General features: G+C 40.2%; 1 protein-coding gene across 1 annotated transcript in view; it reads left to right on the top strand.

Moving 5' to 3' along the window:
- Positions 1 to 573: 573 nt before the first annotated feature.
- IPO5 (importin 5) overlaps positions 574 to 22,409 on the top strand; it is a 41,186-nt gene continuing 19,350 nt past the window's right edge. Inside the window, exons 1-9 of the mRNA XM_040538429.1 lie at positions 574 to 1,438; positions 5,340 to 5,420; positions 11,410 to 11,602; positions 12,067 to 12,169; positions 12,411 to 12,507; positions 13,549 to 13,653; positions 16,508 to 16,630; positions 16,718 to 16,838; positions 19,277 to 19,364. Of these exons, the coding sequence (XP_040394363.1) occupies positions 1,106 to 1,438; positions 5,340 to 5,420; positions 11,410 to 11,602; positions 12,067 to 12,169; positions 12,411 to 12,507; positions 13,549 to 13,653; positions 16,508 to 16,630; positions 16,718 to 16,838; positions 19,277 to 19,364 (1,244 nt within the window). The 5' untranslated portion in view covers positions 574 to 1,105. The remainder of the gene's footprint in view (positions 1,439 to 5,339; positions 5,421 to 11,409; positions 11,603 to 12,066; positions 12,170 to 12,410; positions 12,508 to 13,548; positions 13,654 to 16,507; positions 16,631 to 16,717; positions 16,839 to 19,276; positions 19,365 to 22,409) is intronic.

Genomic DNA, 22,409 nt, shown 5'->3' with positions numbered 1-22,409 from the left:
TCAGTCAGCTTAAAGTTATTCTCTAGTTCTGCCCACAATTCTTCCTTAATTCACTCAAGAAGACGTTTCTATCTTTTCCCCACCAGACTGCTGGCTGCTCCCTTTAGATTTTGAAGCCCTCCCATCCCTTGGGCATCGCCCAGCTGCAATGCCTACCCAGATGGCACCAGATCCAGCCAGCAGCTACCTCGCTGCCTGGCGAAACCCCAAACATTTCATTAGTCCACTACCAAGAGCAGAAAGCCCTTTAGCAGCAAGCTGGGCAACATCCAAAGCCTGTAGCGACGCGCATTGTGAAATACACATTCCCTACACACGGGGTTTACCCATTAGGTTTTATTCATCACATACTTAGGATTCATGAGCTACTACTGACCATTGTTTGAGATCAGACGTAACTGATGTCAGTGTAGCAAAATCCATGTGGGGATATGTGAGGGATACTGCGGGTCGTTTGAAGCAGACCTAGCTGAGGGCCTGTATGTGCATATAGCAAGGGCTGCCAAGGGAAGTGGTTGGGTCACCATCCCTGGAGGCCTTTAAAAGACGTGTAGATGTAGAGCTTAGTGATATGGTTTAGTGGAGGACTTGTTAGTGCTAGGTCAGAGGTTGGACTCGGTGATCTTGGAGTAGACCTCCAACCTAGATGATTCTGTGATTCTGTGATGGGCTGATGGTCAGGGTCTGGCACCTTTGTGCCCTGAACCTGCAGTGCAGATGTACGGGTGAAGGTGTTTGTGTACACTCTACAACCGGGCCGAGCCGGGCGCCGGGCTCACCCCAACGCCGAGGCCGCGGCCCGAGCCGGGACTCGAACCCGGGTCCCCGCCGGCCGGCGGTTGAGCGGCCCCAGCGGCTGCGGCCCGCGCGCGTTCAGCCTCGGGGTCGGGCGGGGCCACCCGACGTCACCGAGCGGGCGAGGCGACGCCTGGCGATCTCCCGCGCTTTGCTACCCCTTTAACCCCCCTCCGGCTCCGCCACGGCCCCTCCCTGCCCGCACCGCCCGACCGCGCCTCTGACCAATCCCGAGCGGCCCACCGGAGCGGCCGGCCAATCAGAACGCCGCCCCGCCTCCTCCTCCCGCCCCCGGCCTGGAGACGAACCAATGACAGAAGAGGAGCCAGTATTAATAGCGGGGGGGCGGGGGGCAGTCCCCCCTCCTTCCACCGAGCCGCGGCCGGGACGTCATAAGGGAGGTAAGCCAATGGGAGGCGAGGCCCCGCGTTCCTCAGCCAATAGGAACGCAGCGGGGGCGGCTCCGCCTGCCGGGGCCGTGCTGGCTGCGGGGCCGGCGTCCCCCCGTGCCGTGCCGTCCCCGCCCCCCCCCCTCCCTCTGCCTTTCGCAGCAATGGCGGCGGCGGAGCAGGAGCAGCAGCACTTCTACCTCCTGCTGGGCAACCTGCTCAGCCCGGACAATGCGGTCCGCAAGCAGGCCGAGGTAACGCCGGGCGGGCGGGCGGGCGGGCACCCGGGGGGAGGGAGGGAGGGAGGCAGGCAGGGAGGGAGGGAGGGAGGCGGTTGGTAGCGGGGAGGCGGCCGAGCCCCACGTGTGAGGGGACGGCAACGGACGGACGGTTTGAGGGGGGCGGGGGGGCGGTTGTGGCCGTTGGGCGCCGCGCGCGCCGGCCGTTAGGGCCGTTGGGCTGGGGGCTGTGGCCGTTGGGCGCGTGCCCGGCCGCCTCAGAGCGCCCCCCCCCCCCTTCCTTTTCCCTCAGCCCCCGCTAGCCCCCTTACCCCCGTCAGCGGGGAGGCTTTTAACCAAAGTAAGGTTTTTTTATGACCAAAATAAGGCTGTGGTTTGTTTCCTTTTTTTTTTTTTTTTTTCCCCCCCACCCGGCCGCGCTATCAGCAGAAACTTTGCCGGCGCGTCGCTTGAGCCCCGGCGCTTTGTGAGGGGCTAAGCCGCCTTAATTCCCTCCGCCCTGCCCTGCTCCCGGCTCCCACTGTGGGGCCCCGGGGGGGAATCTCGCCCCCGCTGGATTAAACGCCGGGCGCCCAGCTTTTAGGGCGAGTCCCCCCTCCCGCTGCACGGGGCTCTTATCGCGCTCATCGCTTGGGCGGTCAGCAGAGTTCAGCGCCTCGGCTGACAAAGGATGAAGCGGTTTGTTGGCTCTGGTGCCGCAGTCGGGGTTCCCAAAGTGTGGTTTGGGGAGGAGGATGAACCTCACGGGTTTCCTGAGAGGCACGTTATCGATTACTGCCACCACTTTCCATAGAAGTAGTAGTACTCCCTCATTCCTAAACACAGAATGGAGGCTGTTCCATGGGACCCAAATTTCTTTCATTTTTCCAAGCGCTGGCATGTAATGTAACATTCCTCACAACTTTCTGAACTTTATCATGACAACTGCTACATATGATATGTTAGCTTTCCAAGAAACTTGCTTTGGCTTGTATATGTCATAAAGCCTGTGAAATGAAATGTTCTTGGAAAATGAAGTCTGAAAGTTAGGCTTTTACCGCTGGCTTACTAGAAGCTTGCTTGGAACCAGTTTGGAATTTGTTAAATCTTCATAGATACATACGCACTATACTCAATCAGAGTAAGAGACCTTAACTGTCACAACAGATTACCAAGCCTTGTCAGGTTCATCAGTTTGTATACAAATACAAGCAAGCAGCACAATTTGTACTTATTTAACTGTGCTGTATCTGACACTGGGTTCCACATATTTCCAAGGTGTATTGAAAGTATTTTCATGGCTTAGGATCGCTCAGATCAGAAAGGTCCTCAGGAGGTCTGCAGTGCAATCTCCTGTGCAAAGCAGCATCAACTATCAGGCCAGACCAGGTCACTCAGGGCACATGAGGGCTTTTTAGACAATAGAGAAGTATTGCGTAGGCTTTAGAATATTTGCTTACTGAAATAATATAGGACTCTGATCTTAAACAGAGATAATGCAATCTCATTTTAAAAATCTGCTAACTAGAAAGCAATATTAAATACTGTAGGGATTCAAATAACTGAAGGTAAATGGAATAGCAGGCTTTTATTTCTGTCGAATGGAAAATGACAAGAATGAGAAATGGGTGGGTAGGCAACTGAATGAAACAGACTTGGGCTTTCATTGAATTTAGGACAAGGGGTGTGTTACATAGAAGATGAGTTGGAGATGTAGAGTCATTCCCTGTTTGTTGGGCTGGGGCATAGCAAAAGCTGTTTAAAAAAAAAAGGGCTGGGAGTGAGAAATCTTCACGTATATGCATATGTGTGTGTGTGCATGTACTCTCAACTGATTCTGACCAACTTGCTGAAACATGGTTCCTTCATTTTATCTCTCATTAAAAAATTACTGTAATTTTGTTCATTGACTTAAACAACTATCTTTCTCTTATTTTTATCTTTATTTTCTGATAAAGGTTTTTAATTTTCTTTACCTTGTCTTAGTGATTTTATGCTCTTTTGAATAGGTTTCTCATCTCTGGAAGAACAAGAGTGCTACATGTAGATAAGAGATACTAGTTTGCACGTGTTTTGAAAGTTAGTAATACTGTGTAAGAAACTTGTATCTCAGTCCAAAACTGCTGAGCAGCAGCTACCTTGTCCAGTTTATTCCATCAGGAATGAAAAGAATACCTTGAAGATGTTGCAGTGTCTGGAATACAAGTTAGGGTCTAGCTAAGGCTTGTGGTACGTTGGGCAGAGCCAGGGGAGTGGTCCTCCACCAGCACAGGGGAACAGTTCTGGTTTTGGTCTTGGGTTCCTCTTGCCTGCCTTGCACTGGTGCTCTTGAGCATCCTCTGAATCCACTTTGCTGACTGACAGAATTATTCCAGTGAACAGCCGTATGGGTTGCTGCCATTTCCAGTGAGGTAAAGTAACTCCAGAAAGAACTTCAGGATGATCCGAATTGGCGTGGGGGAAGCCAGCTTTTACAGTATCTATTTTTCAGGTATCTGTGAAACCACAGCCTGAGGTCCACACTGGGCCTGCGTTTAGGGAGCCTTCTTGTTTCTGTATTTCTCTTTAGTTTGTTGTAAATAACAGTGCAATGTAAAATATGTTCATGGAAATGGTTAATGTGAGGAGACCTTCTGTTTTGACCCTCAACCTCATTTAAATTTGCAGTCCCCTAGAGATGATTAGATTAAATGCAATTCATAGGGGATTTGGCCTCATTGATTGTATCTAGAGAGAGTATGAAGTGCGAGTTGTCTCCGTGACTGAGGCCTGCTAGGAAACAGGTAGAGAAAGTGGAGGAAAATGTCTGATATTAAACAGGTGATAAAGAAACAGCATCATTGAAAATAGCAGGTGTAATATCAAGGGCATGCAAATTTACCAGACTATTAGTAAGATCTTGTACAATGGTGAGTATGGGGTAAATAGGCAGGCAGGGAACTGAATGAAATGAACCCGGGTTGTGTGTAGGCTTGCTCACTGAGTTCAGACTAGGGCAGTGGATATTTGGAAAGTGTGGGGTAATTTATCTTAAAACTCACATCCATAAAAAATAGCACTCTGAGTTAACATTCAGAAATAGTTCTGTAGTTGCTTTTCAGCTTGTGGTTCCTTTGCTCTTACCTTACATATATTTAGTATATCAGAAACAAGAATTTACAGTTCTTTAATGCTCACATATGCTGTGCTTCTGGTATCAAAACTTATTTTATGCTCTCACTTTAAGTAACAATCTAACAAAGCCACAGTGCATACAGACAGTGTGCCAGAAGAGTGTAAGACAAGGTAACTGAACTTCTCATTAAACTGCACCTGCTATTAGGGGCATTTCCCTTAAGGGGAGACTAAGTAGTTCCTCTCTGTTGTACTTTGAGAAGGTTATTTTAAAAAGTATGACTTGGATATAGTACATCACTGAAATACAGGGAGGAGTTTTAAAATGAAGAGTACCTGTTCAGTATGCGTAGCCAAGTTGTGCCTTGGCTACCACGTGACATTGTAAAGGCCAAAGAAAAAGATTCAGGAAAAGAACTGAACAAATCTATGGGCTATAGATCGGTCAGTGGTCATTAACCTGTTGTGCCTGGTTTAGTTTCATGCTTCTGAAGTTCTTAATCCTTTGATGTGATGAAAGCTAGGATGGATTCCCAGGAGGATGTGTTCCCTTTATGTTGTTTCTTAACTCGTCTTGTAAGTGGCCAGTAATGCATTATTCCAACATGGCAGGCCTTCTCAAATAATTAATACTTCACTTGTGGCTTTAAAGGAGGCCAGAAATTTTCACTTTGATAGATTTAGTTTTTTTGCAAAATTATTTTCTTATTAACTGGGTGAGTACTGAAGTTGGGTTGTTGAAAAAGAAAAGTCGATTCATACTAAAGCTTTAAACACGTGTTCTAGTAACTGGTTACAATAAATTGCATCTCTTTCCATGCAGGAGACATATGAGAATATTCCAGGTCAATCTAAGATCACATTCCTCCTACAAGCAATCAGGAATACTGCTGCAGCTGAGGAGGTATGTCTCAACAATCTTTGGATTCTGCAGTTTTTCAAGGGAACGTGGAGAAGGACGAGGGAAGACATCAGCGATGGTCATTTTGGGATAAGTTAACAAGTTGGGCATTGAATGAACCATTTTAATTTACTGCACATTTGTAAAGGGACCAAGTTCACTAGCTCAGACTTCTTGATGTAGGATATTCAGTTTCAGAAGTAGTCTTTCATAAGTGACTGCTTAGATCTCCATTGTTTTCTGCTTTTGTATTTTGTTTAATGAATGGGTTCTTTCCTTAAAAAAAAAAAGTGTAATGTATGAGTGTTACTGTGATGTTCCTTTGAGTTATAGTTGAGAAATGCCTTCTGTTCTGAGGTCCTATCCCTAGATGTGTTAAACATTGCTTACATATCATCTGAAACTTCTTGAGCTCCTTAAATTAGAAGGGAGAGATCAGGTAGCAGTTGTTGTATATTTTATTCAGATTACTTTTGCATTTTGCCTGATCTGGAGAAGATATGCTCATTAAATTACCTATCAGTGTTATAGTTTGAAAGAGTAGCAGGCTAAACACTATTTTTTTTGTGGTAGTATAGTAACTGACATTTGGTTATTTGATTTTTGTGAAGGCTCACACTTCAGTGATCAGGTAGTTCTTGCTATGAAACTATTATCCGCTTAGATATGCAGAGTGAAGCACTAAGCTTTCAAGATACTGCAAACTTCAGAGCTACTTAAAAGTAAATACCTTCGACTTTTTCCAAATCTAGAGTTTTACTGAACACCAGAAGGATGTACCATGTAGAATTCCTGAACAATATTGTAAGGAGACTATAACGGCACTGTTCCTTTCTGGATAGCGATCTCTTCTGGTAGATAGTAATCAGTTTAAAGGTAGACGGTGTTTGTGCTTTTTGATGCTCGGAAGGTATCAGCTTACTAATACTGATGCTTGTTTACCTACAAAGCCATATTCTTCTGACAATCCTTCAATATTATACTTGCAACTGGTTGCATAAGAGCTGAGTAGTTTTCCATCGTGCTGCTCTGAGATGTTTCTAATGACAAAGTTGTACAGAGGTCTCTCCTGTATTTAAATTTGCCATGGAAAATAAAACCTACTGCTGCTCCTTTTTCTTCAGAAGGTGGTGTTATGCCCTGAAGTCATGTCTGTATGCACAAGCTTCTGTTTTGTATTGAACACGTTTGATAACAGTCTGAGTTGACAACTGCAAAGTCATGCTTGTGTGAATATATACATGCTCCATATAGTTATTGATATAACTCCCTTATGTCAGCTAAGCAAATAGCTCAAGTCTAAAACTTATTCAGAATCTTGCTGATACCTTGCCTTCCAACTTACTCAAGTGCAAAGTAACTTCTTTTGCCTCTAAAGGGTAACCTCTGCCATCTTTGGTAAAAGGTAACGTTTATAGAATAACTTTGACAATTTAACTCCAATGTACAAACCAAAGAAAGGGTTAGTGTGAGCTTGTACCTGCGTTATACATTAGGTGCTAGACTCAAGAAATCCTGATTAATAAAATCTGCAAACAACTTCTCTTCCCCATAAACCCAAACACCTAACTAATAGTCTAAGTGGAGTCATCACGTTTGATCTAAACATTGCAAATAGACATGCAGGGAAGCATTCTGCGTATGTTTACACAGCATTTCTGTGCATGTTTTCTGTGTATGGTATGAACAGCTAGGCACTTGCGTCTGTACACGTTTTTTGTAGATCCAGATGTTGGGCAGAACAGTGTGTGTCACCGGTGGTTAGGGCCTTGGGCCTAGTGCACCTGCTCTGAGCACACACAACATGCTGGCACCGCTGAGCACAGGCTGCTGGAAGAAGTCTCAAAATCTTGCTTAGGCTACAGGAAGCCTACGTTCAGATCCCTGTGCATCCTAAAGCCTCTGTCTGTATTGCTTTTCCCCATCCCATGAAAAGTGGGTTGAAGAAAATGCTCCATCCAGTTTGCTGGAACTGGGCTGTGCTGTTGCAGGGCAGCAGTTGAGGGTAATCCTGATGGCAACCTAGTCATTTTGGCATTTAGATGGAGCAACAGGGATTCACATCTTAAGGACACCTTGTATCTGACATGGAAAGAAACATTAAACCAGCTCAGAAATAACTCTTACAAACTTGCTGTATAACAGGTTTATCTCCTTCTAACCAAATGCCTACACAGTGGAAACAATCACCTTTTTCCTTCTGTTCTCATATCGTGCTTTCCTGGTAGCAGGGTAACACTGTTCACAGAAGCGGAGTGAAGCACCCAGCATAGCAGTTAGAGTGCTTCTCTGCCAGATGATGAGCGAGGTGGTCCACCTCAGGCGAAGGCACGGCTTGAACCCAGGTCCCTGATGTCCTGAACCTGTAGTCTCACTGTTACAAAGTTAGGATTCTAGAGATGAACAGAAAGGTGCTATATATTCACAGCTTATTTGATGTTTTTTATCCTCAGGATGTGTCTCAAGTGTTAAAGGCTGTTCCTTTTGCAGTTTTGATTTATCACCTAACTCAGAGAGGAGCAGAAGCTCTGCATATTCTTCTGTATTTGTTTTCTTGCTGATTAACTCTAGACTGGCAGTCTTTAATTTTGTCCTAACTTGGAGTTGAGAATTTTCAAGTGCTGTGAAATACTCGAACAAACTCTGTGTGAAGCTGGCTTCTTGCTATACTCACAGCCCTCTTAAAATTTCTGACCTCTCTCTTTTCCATCTCCGTAGTGTCACACACAGCTTGCGTTTCTTAATCTGAAAACTGCTGTGGGCAGCTTCCTCTTCAGTATTTGGAGAAGAAGGCAGGCAGCCTGTAGGCTGTTGATGCACCACAGTTCTCCCTTGGAGTTGTGTGGGAACTTTAGGCACTGTGCACTTTGATTCTACTTGGGGCTGACCCCTCAAATGAAGTTGTGCAAGCCCATTGTCGGATCACATCCTAAATATCAATTGCTTCCATCCATGAGTATTTTTCTCTTTGAGGATGTAAAAGGAACAGTAAAGAAAAAGCAAATCACAGTGCCAGTAGATGCACAAGAGGGTCAGTCTCTTTTATAAAAAGGGCATGGTTACCTACTTTGAATGCCAGTGTAGAACACAGTATCCCAAATCTCTTTGTAGTTCTTCTGCCCTGCTTCAACAAGTTGGCTTGCTCCTTGTGCCGTGGTTCCACCATCTGTAATGTCTTAGAACATCTTTTTTAAATCACCACAGAGTTTGATGAGAAGTAGTGCACTGAAATTTGAATATCAGGACTACATTTTTATGTTAATACCTCTGACATTTCCATTGTATGCGAGCATCTCAGTAATCCAGACATGCAGAAGAATCCAGTTCTAGGAGAGAATTTTCCTATTTGTGCTTCATTGGAAGACACGTTCTTTGGGCATGTAGAGTTTACTGTTCCTCTTCTTATCAAAAGCAATAGTAGCTAAGTTACGCTATTTTGAAATGCTTGTTTGGGTGTACATCTTGTAATACCTAAATATAAAAGGGCCTTCGGTGTGCATTAAAAATATATATCCTTGCTTCTTTAAAGCAAAAGAAACTGTCCCAGAGCTGCCATTGATCCAACCACGTTCATCATAATTAAATTCACAATAGTAGTTTGCATACATAGATGGATGTTTGCTGAGGAAAACTTGCTATTTATTTTTAGAAGTCAGTTGCTTCTGTCACTCCTTCAAAAGTTTGAATTTGCTTTAGGGAATTTGGAATATTTTTTCTAAGCTAGGAACAATAACCAGAAGCTAATTCCCGTAGCACAGATCTTGTGTTCTTCTGTATACCTGATTGCTTGTCTTTTACCTTGCAATCAGTCTGTGTTTGTCTGTCTCCCAGTATTTTAAATTAATGGTTTCTGCCTCTGAAGAATTTATCTTTGAGACTACATGTTTTAAGAAAATGAGCTTTATTCCCTGTCTGGCTACATATGAATTGCTTCAGTAAAGGACTGAATGTAATGTAAGTTCAGTCATTATAAGATGTCAGAATATGCACAGAAACACAATGCTCTGAGAATGGGAAGATGTTGAATCAGAGTTTTTGTGGCCTTGCTTAGTCCCAGCACATTTGCTTCTCAGTCAAGGCTTCTTATATGTAAGTTCACACTACTACTGAGTTGAAGTTACAGTCTTTCACAATATTGATTCTTCTAGGGATGGGAAAAGGGAAGACACTGTTACATTGTAGTACTACTAAAATTGTTGGGCAAGGTGTTAGTGGGATTCACAGTGGCAGCGGGGAAAATCTTTTCCATCACTACCTCATGTCCCTCTGTGTGATTAAATATTAGAGGACCTTGGCTTATGATGGGAGCTACAGCACAGGTAGACACTTTGACCCTCTTTGTTCACCTTCTGTCTTAGATCTAATAAGGAAGATCTACTAATCCTGCATATGTGGTGGCTTTGGTCCTTTCTGATGCTAATGTGGAGGAGATGAGGAAGGATGTAGAGCAAGGTCCAGTTCTGGTCCTTCCCTTCTGCTGGCAAAGAGGCATTTTGGGTGAAATACACATTGACTCTGCAGACTGCAAAGCGCAGCATGAACAGTATCTTCAGTGATTTTTTCCAGCAATACCAACTTTTACATGATACGTTAGAAGTTGAGACTTCGCTCAGTTGAGAGATCTGTTAGAAATCTAACTTCATTAGTTCTGCTACTCAATGTTTTGGAATTCCAAAGGGTGTCACAAGGGAAACTTTTTCATTCAAGTACACATTAAATTAAGAATATTTTAGGAAAAAAAATAGCATGTGTTGCATTAGAGTTCAGTAAATATGAATTTTGTATTTGAAATTTGAAACTAGGGTATTTTTTGTGAGGAATTAACACACAACACTTTGTTACATGAGTTAAACTTCAGAGGCTTGGGGGGTGTTTTTAATTACCTCTTGTCCTTTTAATTACTGCTTGTCCTTCTAGACACACTGGTTAGTGAACAACACATTTAAGTTATTCAGGGTGCTTCATGTATCTTTTGCCTTTACTGCATGTTTTGTTCTATTCATTTGGAATTACTCACCCATACTTCTTGCTTCCAGTTCTTTTATAATTGTAAATAAATACGTAAACGACACTCTTGTGAAATCGCTGTATACAAGCAGGAAGCATAGAGGATTGTAATATGTAGTATTTGAGGTTCCTATGCTCAAATTCAATTTTAAAGAAAAACAGTTTATTATAGATGTGTGAAAGGCTGAAAGCTCTGGCTCTTTTCGGCAAAGTAATCCTGTGCTTTGAACAAAATCTCACTCTAGGTTCTTGAATCTTTAGGGTGAAATTTCCTTGTTTGAGAAAGGGCTTACAGATTAATTTTCTGACAAAACTCTCCCATTAAGTCATCTGTTAATCCAAAAAAACCCTTTTGGATTATAATTATCCCAGTGGGACATTTAAAATAGCAGGAAGATGTGATTTAAACATCTTTTTATAATGCAGCTAAGTTTTTTAACTTGTCACAAAATATGTCCAAGGTTTAGCTCCAGAAAAAGCTTAATACCTTAGAGGATTTCATGGTTATTTCTTTGAATATTTGAATAGCTGTGATAGTTCAGAAACAACAGCTTATAGTAATGTCTCTGACAGTGTTTTTACCTACTATCGTAACTGTCATCTCTTGCTTGAGAGGTATTCCATTCACCAGACAAGTCTATACCGTGAAAACTGATCACTGAAAGCATGATGTCAGTCATCATTCATCAGGAGAACATGATTGTTCTTTTTCATTTCAGTTTGGGGACAGGTGCTACTGAATACAGAAAAAGATTTGAAGCTGTTTGTATGTAGGAACCCTCTAAACAAAATAGGTGCTAAATTTCTGGTGCTTTTGGTAGATTTGGTCAGTGAAATGGTTGCTAGTACTATCTAAATGACACCATAAACCACTTGATTTTAGAAAAGGAACAGAGTGCCACAGTTACTCATGGAAATAGGAGTTTTCTATTCTTTCTTGAATTTTATATCAAAACACTAACGTATGTGCTGTGTCATTCAATAGGCTAGACAAATGGCAGCTGTCCTTCTACGACGTCTTTTGTCTTCTGCCTTTGAAGAAGTTTATCCAGCTCTTTCACCTGATAATCAGACCTCTATCAAAACTGGGCTGCTGTTGATCATTCAGTTGGAAACACAGTCCAGTATGAGGAAGAAGATCTGTGACATTGTTGCTGAGTTGGCCAGGAACTTGATAGGTACTTTATATAAGCTGATATTGTGGCAAAATATTTATGTATTGATAGCAGTTTTATCTCATGTTGTCTAGTGTTGTGTAGACCTCTGTGCATTACTGTACTAACTGATTTCAGGGTTTAAAATAAAATGTAATGTTTGCTTACGTTGTCCTTGACCAGATAAAAATAAGATTCTTTAACTCTGCTTTTTAAATTGCTTGAGTTCAGGTGAGATTGTATGAAGTTCTAGAAATCTAGTTACATTTAAATTCTGATATATGTTACACTGAACATCTGCACCATGTACTCTTTCCAGTACTGGTATATAGCAGTAAATAGAGATCACTGTGTTTCTGAGATGCTGTATCTTATGCTGTGACTTGGATGCATCTTCAGATTAGTTGTTCTGAAATTAGAGTAGTGTGGAACGGTTGCCTTGCATAACTCTTAGTTTGCTTATCCTAAAAACCTTGCGTTTAATCTAGACGAAGATGGAAACAACCAGTGGCCAGAAGTTCTGAAATTCTTATTTGACTCTGTCAGCTCGCAGAATGTTGGACTGCGTGAGGCTGCTCTGCATATCTTCTGGTAAGCTTTCAGACTTTGCCACTTTTTCACAAGTTATCTAAGTAGTAGCCGTAAAAGCGTAACAACACTGTCACTACTTAATTAACAAATGGTCACATACCATAGCTATTTTATTGTATTGTGATTTACTGAATTCTTACATGTACAGTTACAATCTATAGCTAAAACGACGAATAAGGTTAAGACAGTGGTTAAGGTTGAACTGTGGATTTTTGCTAATGTTCTGGTCTTATCTTTTTAGGAATTTTCCTGGGATTTTTGGGAATCAGCAGCAGCACTATCTGGAGGTCATTAAGAGGATGCTGGTTCAGTGTATGCAAGATCAAGAGCATCCATCAGTAAGATCTTTATATTTTTGCTTGTTAACGTTTTTCCCATCCTGAGTATCAAAAAAGTAGCAGCTTCAGACATTAAGGTTAAAACATTAAATTCCAACCCGAGAATTGTGTTACCCAAGAATGATGTATATCTGCAGGAGGTTTGACTATGCCTACAGCAAAACAAAAGAGCCAAACCTTTTCATGGTCCTCAGGCTGGCTGACTGGCTTATACAACACTGCTTTGACCAAGACTCTTCCCTAGAAGTTATGGTTGGAGAAACCTGTACCTGGGGTTGTGGCGATGTAAAGTAGAGCCAGGGGTTTTAGCCAGCAGTGTGGGTGGTCAGAAACACCTTGTTCAGCTCAGTTTCTGGCCCTCCTGTTTAACAGAATAGACACGTTCTGTACTGGTCATGCATACTTAGCTCTGTGGGCATGTGGCAAGCCTCGCTTTTCTGAAAGACTTCAGATTTACTGATTTGTTCAGGGAATTGTACTTTGAGAGTGTTTCTGTTGTTTGGGAGAATACTGGGCAACGATAAGAAACCCTGCTGAGGTATATGGGTTCAGTTTACTGCTCCTCCATGGATTACTTTTTCTGACCTTTGAAACTCAACTAAGTAACATTTTGAAAAGTACCACAAATCATGCCTTTACAGAAGAATGTTTTAAACACTTAAATTACACTTTTTGAAAAATGGGACTTTGACGCTTGCATACATATTTGAAATTGGTAGGGAAATTGAGGACAATAGCTTTTTCTAAAAAAAAAAAAAAAAAATTTGAATAAACTGGAATATTTACCACGTCAGAAGAATAATACGATAAACTTTTTGGTATCGTGGAGGTCATAGGTACTGAGAATCTCATCACTCACTTTGCCTTAATTTGAAGCAAGATGCAAAACTCAATGTTAAAAACTAATTCCTGTGTCTATTAGGAAGATGTGAAAGGGAAATGATAATCCCATGTTAAGTCTCATAATGGGCCTAGTGTTAAAAGAAAACAGACGTTTCATTACCAGTTCTTCATATGTCTCTCTCCAATCTTGCCTTCTAGATCAAGACTCTGTCTGCTAGAGCTGCAGCTGCGTTTGTGCTCGCTAATGAGCACAATCTTCCCCTTCTTAAACATTTTGCAGATTTGCTACCTGGAATCTTGCAGGTAAGAAACCACACAAGTAAGCCTTTGCCATTAGTGTGTCTGTATTGACTGGATCCAAACAGAAATTACTGGTCTGCAAATTTTTGTAATGTATGAATTTTTGAGGAGACCTAGATTGATTATATGTTAGTTAACCTGACATCAGTCACCAGCAAGATGGAAAACAATAAGGAATTTTGTGAACACAAGCTAATTGACAGAGTTTTAAGGAAAATAGTTCAATGCTGATTAAGTTAGTGTTACCTAAATAAGAGTTAAATTTCTTTGTAAGATACTTGACTAAAACTAACTTCTTAATTAACCCTGATATTGAGAAATACCTGAAATCTCAGGGTAGTCCATATTTAAAGTAGTCATTTAGGAAAATCATTTATGCACGATATGCCATACCTCTTCAGTTTAGAGGAAAGCATAGAACTATTCTGCAAAAGATTCTTGAACTAGGAACAATGGTCTGAATAATATGATCTTTGCTGTTTGATAAATTGAACTAGCAAACAGAATGACTTTTTATGCTTCATATTGTGTCTGAGGCTGGATTAGGTCCCTTTTAGGAGGGATACAGTTCAGCAGAAGTCGGTATTGTAATATAAGGTTGTTTACTTTTGGGGAGAACCCTATTGTAAACCAAACCAGAGACAGAAATGATTCAAGCACTGGAGGAATGCTATTTCACAGTCCTGTTCCCTTCCTGTATTAATAAAAAGATGGAAATAACTACGTACCTATGATAAAAGCTGTAGTGAACTTCTTGTGTTTTTTGAATTAGGCTAAGTTTAGGTTAAAGACAGATTTCTTGCTGCAGTTAGTATAGCAGGTTCTTGTTGATAGTGTGAGCTATAAACATTGTTGATGCGGGTATTGTGGCAGCTGAAGAAAAGTTGTGCCAAGTTTACTGTCTTCTGTAAGTATTGGCATTCTGCTTGATCTTAAATGGAAACTGAGAAGAATTTATTAACATGATCTGAATGCTAAACCGTGTACTAGTCTGTACAAGATACGTATTTTGATATTGAGGTCACTATTTGGTGGTTAGTCTTTGTCTCACTTTGGCAATGGCAATTGTATTGTTTAAACATTGTAACTGGCTGAGAGGACCTAGGCTACTGTGTACTGTATGAGTGGGAGCTAGGCAGGATTTGGGGTGGGCATGCCATTTCCCCTGGTGTTCAGCAATTAAATAGTATGCTGTTTTTAGACTACAGACTAATATCACAGAGTGGGCTATAACTCTCAAAGCTACTATTTTAGGTTGTAAAAGCACATGCTAAACACTGTGTTACAGCACTTAGCTTGTATTTTCAAGCTGTTTTGCAACTGTAGAGCACAGAATTATGTTACAAAATCTGTCTTTTAAAATACTTATTGTGAGAAGGACTAGATTCTCTGGCTGTGGTAACACAAGATGGATATGAAAATCCAAGTTTATAAATAGGAGATGGGATGTGTTAGAATAGTGGTGAGTGACCTTTGGAGACAGTTGGATGCTTTTTTGTTGCTGTTGAAGTTCATTTTGCTCAAGTATTGCAGTGGTTTAAAAAAATAAATGAATAAGCTAAAGTTAAAAATCTGACTTTGCAATTCAGTCCTTCTGGTCAAATTCTGTAGTAGTTAAACTCTCAGAACTAATTGTTGAAACTTGTATCCGAGGGACTTAACTCAGTGGTAGTTTTAAAAAAAACAACAGGAAAAAGGCAAAATAAAACACAAAACCCACACCTGGAACTTCAGCTAACTGTAGTTGTTCATGTTCAACACTACTAACAAGTGCATCTGCATTTTAGGTCTCAATTTGATATGTTTCTAACAAGTTTAAACCACAAGTTGAGAAATCTAGCCTTGTTTTAATATAATGTCAAAGTTGTATTGCGTGTAGAGTCCAGAGTTTTAAAGAAACTTCCAGTAAATATGGAATAATTATAAATAAACTTCCAGAGGACAAGTAATATCTACAAGAAAAGATGCAAAGAGTTTTTTCAGAACAGTTTTGATGTTAAAAGATGTTGCTTCTGTGTTGAAAGTGAAGTTGTGGGTTGCTTGAGTGACTTTATCAAAAGTATCGGATTCTAGATTAAAGTATTAAAAAATGCACCTAGCTATTCACTTAGAAAAAAGTTTCTACACTAGTAAGACATCTAATGCTTTGTTAATGAGAATTTCTTTCAAAACCCAGAAGTGTGTCTAAAGACTGCTTTTTCTATAGAGGTCTGGGTTTTTGTGTCCTACTTCTAGAAGAGTTTTAAGCACCATCAAATAACTGTGATCTTTTGGTACTAGAGTATCAACTTGGTCAGTCAAAAGTAAGCTTTAAATTACTTTACAGGATGTGGCTAGGGGATAAGAAAGATCCTTACAAAAACCTTGATTTCTTTTTTTCCTTTCCTGTAATTGAAGACTGAAAGGTCTGCTTTAATTCAGTGGCTCTTCAGAGTTGTCCAGAAAAAATTGAAATTATTAAAACTTGAGATTCCTGGTGTTTAAGTTTAAGCTATTCAAAGCTGTTCTCACATAAATTCAGCCTTTTTTTTAAAAAACTGTTATTTCTCCTTCTGGGCAGAGTTCCTCTGAGGACTCGTTCTTTATATAAAACGCCTTTTTGAACATGTACATGTCAAAGAATAGTGTGGGTTTTTTGTGTGTTGACACCCCTGATTTGTGACCTAAATGTTGCCTGAGCGTCTGTTATGTTAGATTTAAACTAATAATGACAACAATTAATGGTGTGTAACATTGTGAATCATAACTTCCTTACAGAAAGCTTGTTAGGTTTTGGACCCTGTATATGCTTTCTTTATAATCTGTTATACATTGTTTGCTTTTTATTTAATCCTATCTTCATTTTATCTCTTTGTAGGCTGTAAATGATTCCTGCTACCAAAATGATGACTCTGTTCTGAAGTCCCTTGTAGAAATTGCAGATTCTGTTCCCAAGTATTTACGACCACATTTAGAACCTACGTTGCAACTAAGTCTGAGGGTAAAGCTAAGAATTCTTAAGTCACTTTTCTTTTTCTCCCCTTGAAACCTGTGTTCTAACCATTTGCTCTAATCTTCTGGATTGTAGTTGTGTGCAGATGCCAGTCTCAGTAACATGCAGCGTCAATTGGCACTTGAAGTAATTGTGACCTTGTCAGAAACTGCTGCTGCTATGCTGAGGAGGCATACAAACATTGTTGCACAAGCCAGTAAGTATTTTACTCATGTTTTTTGAAATAATTTGTATTCCTTTACGGTATTAAACTGACTTTGCAGGTGTTTAAGTGGCAAAACCATATCTTAACTTTTTTTTTGCTGGTGATGATAACTTTAAGTGACACTGAGTTGGGTTTTATTGAGGAGGAAATGCTTTTTTTTCCTGTTACAACTCTTCATGAATTAATCTGTGCTTATGCCGCCCCCAGCAATTTGTATAAAATTACAGTGGACTCTTCATAAGGTGTTTCCAAAGAAAATACTACTCTCATGCTGCTGGCTTTGGAAATTTGTGCTGTGTTTAAAAAAAAAAAAAAAAAGTTGATGCGTTTAGTTCTGAAGTCCTACGTTTGAAGTTTGGTATGTAGGCCAGATATTCTGTGGTGCTGGCAACTGAATACAGAAGGAATTCAGCATGCATGTTAAGCTTCAGTGTTGAGTTAAAGCTGTGAGTTTGAAAATCAGATGCTTGTATAAGTACTTGGACTAATTAGTCCATTAAACATACAGGTTGTAAATTCTTTGGTGATGCACTTTTTTAATCATGGATTATTATTTGAGATACTAAAAATAACTGTTCTGGACAGGCCCAGCAGCAGTGCTTTTAAATGGATGTACATGCTGGTATTTCTCTGCCTTTTAAACCCTTCTTGTGAGCAGAACAGGGCAGTGACACACCAGTGTGGCCTGTTGTTCAGGAGGAAGTTTCTCACCTGCACTGCCACACTTGTGTGTGTCTAGATTCTTGCTTGGTTTCTGAAACTTCTGCCAAAAGGCAACTTTTTTTTTCCCTCCACTCATATGCTTGGGCCGGGGCAAGTTGTAGATGCCCAGATCTCTAAAGCAATCATAAAACTTCTGGAAAAAAAAAAAGTAAAGTGGATGCGCTATGTGTATAGTTATGGAAAAGCTCTTTAAAGAACAGATTTTAGGATATATTCTAAATTTGATAATGTTTAGAATGCTGTATGTTCACTCCATTCTGTAGTTTGTTGAGAATATTAACTATTAATTAAGAAATTAATATTATATCAATATTGATGCTTGCTGAATGTCCCCCAAATCACTGTCAGTTTCTTATCTGGTCAGGCAGCATAGCAAAGAAGTTGCATCTCGTTAGAGCATATTACTTTTATATTGGGGAGGTAATTGCTGCTTAGGAATGAAACATTTGCATTAAGATACTTTATTAGGATAAGGCACCATGTGGGAATGAAGTACCTTTGGTTTGCAACCCACTGTAAAATCACTGTAGTATTAAATGAATCATTAAGATAAGAAAAAAACATTTGGCAGAGCTCATAAAGCAGTTATGTTCAGAGAATGATAAAGAGGTAGCCAAAAATGATAGCTTTTGTCTTGGTTTTGTGCTTTAGTTTAAAAGGCTTTGTTTTCATTCTACTAAAAAATTGGTAAATTGTTTTTTCACAACTAGAATCAGGTAGGTCTTAGGCAAAACCATCACCTTATGTTGTTTTTGCTGTATGTGATGCTGACTTAGGAGCAAGTCGTGTCCTTTTCACCAATTCTCTGCTCAGAAATTCAACCTGGGTTCAGATTTCCCTCTTTGAGCTCAGTATTTAAGATAACAGCTTTTTATTGCTGCAGCTTTGATTTCTAGAGAAAGTGCCTAGCTTTGGCCATAGTTTTTCCTCAGTCTCCAGGAAATGGCAAGTCATGACATGCTCTAGCAGTAAACCAAGCTCAGTTGTCTCATCCTTAACTTCATTATAAACAAATAATCTATATACTGGCAATAATTAAATTTTGAGGACCTGCTGGGTCAGTGTTGAAACTTTAATGTAGGGTTGTGCATTGAAAAAATAAAGTCTATGTAAAGCTATATTTACCAGCAACCATATTCATTTTAAACATCAAGACTAAACAACTAGCAAGCTTTTGCTGTGTCTAGATATGATAGCTAAACAGCTTTGGGTGACAGTGTGTTCTCAGCCTTACTTGTAAGCAGTAATTAACACTGATGTAAATTTTTGAAATTTCGTAGCAATGGTGGCAGATTATGGTTGACTTCCATCCTTCAGACATGTGACAGTACATCATTTTCATGTGCACCTGATGAGCATCTGTCTGCAACTTCTGGGCTATAACACATTTTTCTTGAGGAAATTACATTCAGTGACTAGTACCTATATATAATTCTGACACATGGATGTCATACTAGAGACTTGATAGAGTTCATTAAATAATTTTTAAAAAGATTAAAAACTTCCTTTTCATTCTTCTGGATTTGAATGTTCTAAAAACTTCTTATGAACTTTCTGCTGATGCAATTTGATGTGTAGACTAGTCTATCTGCTACTAGAAGAGGAGGTCTTTTTCTGTAATGATCTCTGAAGGGAGAGGACTTAGAATTTAGGCTTTTTTGAGAACATTTTAAGAAAATAACCTGAGTTTAAACTTATTTTTTCAGTTCCTCAAATGTTAGCAATGATGGTTGACTTAGAAGAAGATGAAGATTGGGCAAATGCAGATGAGCTTGAAGATGATGATTTTGACAGGTAATTGTGAAACTAGTTGTTTCAATATGCTGTCAAAGTTGCATAGCTTTTAAGTACAGGATGCAAATGACTGCAGTGCATTGCTTTTTCTTAATCAACTCTTCTAATTGTGTTCCCCCAGTCATGAGCAGAATGTAAGACTGTTCAGACACTGGGGGGAGTAAAAATTTTAAAAAGTAATATGAACTGATAACTTGAACAGAAAATGAATGTAGCAGATTTGGAATAACTGCACCTGGTTTCAAGAACAGTTTGTGTAGATTTAGGTACTGTTTAGCAAGTAAATAAATTATTTCAATATTTTCTTATTGCCATAATTTACATCTACAAGTTGCATGTTGTCTTGCTTCCTGTTTTGCAGTGTTTTAACTTTTCAGATTTGTTGTTTCTGTCATTGATGTTAGTTACTCAGTTTGGAATTCACTGCTCTGAACCCTTTAAATTGGGGCTTATCCTGAAATGTGCTGGAACCAAAGCTGAAGGATACCAACCTTTTTTATCACCCGCAACCAATCTGTACATAATTTTCTAGATCTTGAAACGGTACTGATAAAAAGGTGCCTTAGTTTGAAAGGACACTAGATTGCTACTAGATTGCTTAGTGGAATTCCATCCTGGATTCTATCTAGCTCAAAAAATTGTTTTTGCTGTTTTAAATCTTGTCATGGCTAACAGTAGCTTATGTCTTGTCTTAGGTAAGAAAGATCTGCTAAAAATGTCCACTATTTCTAACTTGTTCATTCCTGCATGCTTTGTAGCTTGCTCCAACTTTTCCCTAGAATGCCAGTGGTATGTCTACAGCATCCTCTTACGTCTGCCCTTGTCCAAATACAGGAAGAATGAAGCAGGAGAAAGCAGAAATATGTACAGTGAGATAGTTATCTCCATGCCTTTGTAATGACACTGATGTTCCTTTACCAGGCTAGATGCTTTTTGCAACATCTGACGTTTCCTTCAAAGCTCAAATGTCATTAGTGTTTCCAAACAGTTTGTGACAGAGAACACTAAAATTTTATCATGTGCACAAATGAGGAGAAAACCCTAAAGGAGGAGTAGTGAGGGGAAAATAACTTTTATTGACATGCTCTTACTAGAGCCTCAGTTGTATCAATTATACAACTTGTCCTTCTCTGAAACAGCTTTCCAAACTTGGACGGTTTATGTATAGTAATTTTATATCTTATTCTGGAAATACCTACTGCTGTCATCCAGATCTTTACTCCCTCTCATAAATAAACAGTCTAATTGGAAATCTTCATAGGAAGATGGGCACTAGAAAATATGTTGATTTACTACTGAACTGAATAGCAACTTCTACAAGATACCAGGCATGTCAAGATGCTTGCAAAACCAATCTAAAGGAATTTATGGGAAAGCTTTTCTAATCTTATGCTTAACTTGAATTTTTTTTCTTTCCTCTGGACTATGGAATTGAAAGTAAACTGCCCTCCCCCACCTCCTCCCCTATGACCCTTTTAATTTGTTTCATTTCCTCTACTTTGCAAGTTTTGCCGTACAGGTAGAACTGTCAGATCACTGCATTTGGGTTTGTCAAGTATTCGAATCTTTATTCCATTCAATTTTAAGGGGAAATAGAATACTAGAAAATAAAGCTCAAAACCTTGTCAAATCTCTTAGGGTGTGGAAGTTTATTCAGATGGCCTGTCGTAGGCAGTTTAAGTGCTCTGAATCATCCCCTTGAGGCATGCCAATTTCTTTTTATTGTCAGCAGAGTAACTTAGGTCTTCTCAACACAAGCTATGGATTCTAGTGTGAAATTCCTTCTCTTAACAAGTAGCGAGCAAAGATCTGGAAAACAGGTTGGGCTCAACAAATTTAGCCTGAAGGAGAAACTTAGCTCCTCTAGCCCTCAAAGTAATGGGAGAATTCAAGGCTTTGGTGCAAAACACTGGAAATCAGCTCTGTGGTGATCGTGTTTTTAGTTTTTTCAGCATGTTCACTCATGTTACTATGCATTTCCCACCACTCAAGTTCATCTTTGTAGAGAGCTGTCAATGAGCATGATGTGCATGCTAACCTCTTGTGCTCGAGTCTTTCTAGCTATGTAAGACGGCTGGAATTTCTGTGCCGTCCAAGAAACTGGCTGATGATCACCAGGCCGTAGCCTACTTAGGGTGTGTTCAGATCTGACTAAGGGGGATGTGAGTCAGCCTACGTCAAAGCATCAGGGAATATTTTAGCATTTCCAGGTTTTTTTGTTGCTCTGACTTCATAGAGCAGTGAAATTCTAAAGAAGGAAGATGCAAATCCAACTTCCTCGTTCCCTGGCAAAAGCTTTGCAAATTTTGCAGGGAAGTGTGTGGTCATTTTTATAAGATAACACTATTTCCTCATATTGAATATTATAAATTAATGGTTAAAGGAAAGAACTCAACATCATTTCAGATGAACGTAGCCAATAACTTCAGTGAGTTTGCTCCAATATAAACCTGTATGCCCATGCTCTGTTGACTGGCTGGTGATGCTTCTGTTTGAACATGACTAACCTGGATAAAAACATAGTTTTGTCAGTATCTTTGTGCAAACAGCTTTGTTCACAGCATGTGAATTTCTAGACTGCTTATGGTTTGTAATGAGACTTGGGGATTCAAGCATAACAGTTTGAAGACTTCTGTGTTTCTGACACTGATGGATGATACTTGAAAGAAGAGGGAGATTCATCCTTTTCTGAACCATTGTTCAGTTTTTCCATCAGCACTGGTGTCCAGAAGGTATTGTAATAACCTGGAGTTATTACAGTGCTAGTCATACCCAGACTGTAACAGTAGTTAGCTGTGTCCTGGAAACTTTATTCGCTTTTCCGTAGGGATTAATTCAACTGGGTGGAACAAGTCACTTTACATGGGTAATGTTTGGCTGTTCTCAGTTCTGGAACTTGCTGCAAGTCAGAAATTCCTCACCTGGACTTGGATGTTTTCTGCCTGAGTCGTTGGCCAGGGGATGTGGTACTGTAGTACTGATACTGCAGCCTTGCTGGGAAGTTCTTTTGCATGCTAAAGCTTGAATTCTGCTCATTCACTTGAT

The sequence above is a fragment of the Cygnus olor genome, chromosome 1, assembly GCF_009769625.2.
Source record: "Cygnus olor isolate bCygOlo1 chromosome 1, bCygOlo1.pri.v2, whole genome shotgun sequence".
Classification (NCBI taxonomy): Eukaryota; Metazoa; Chordata; class Aves; order Anseriformes; family Anatidae; genus Cygnus; species Cygnus olor.
The sequence above is the reverse complement of the archived record's forward strand: the minus strand, read 5'-3'. Positions and strand labels throughout refer to the sequence as shown.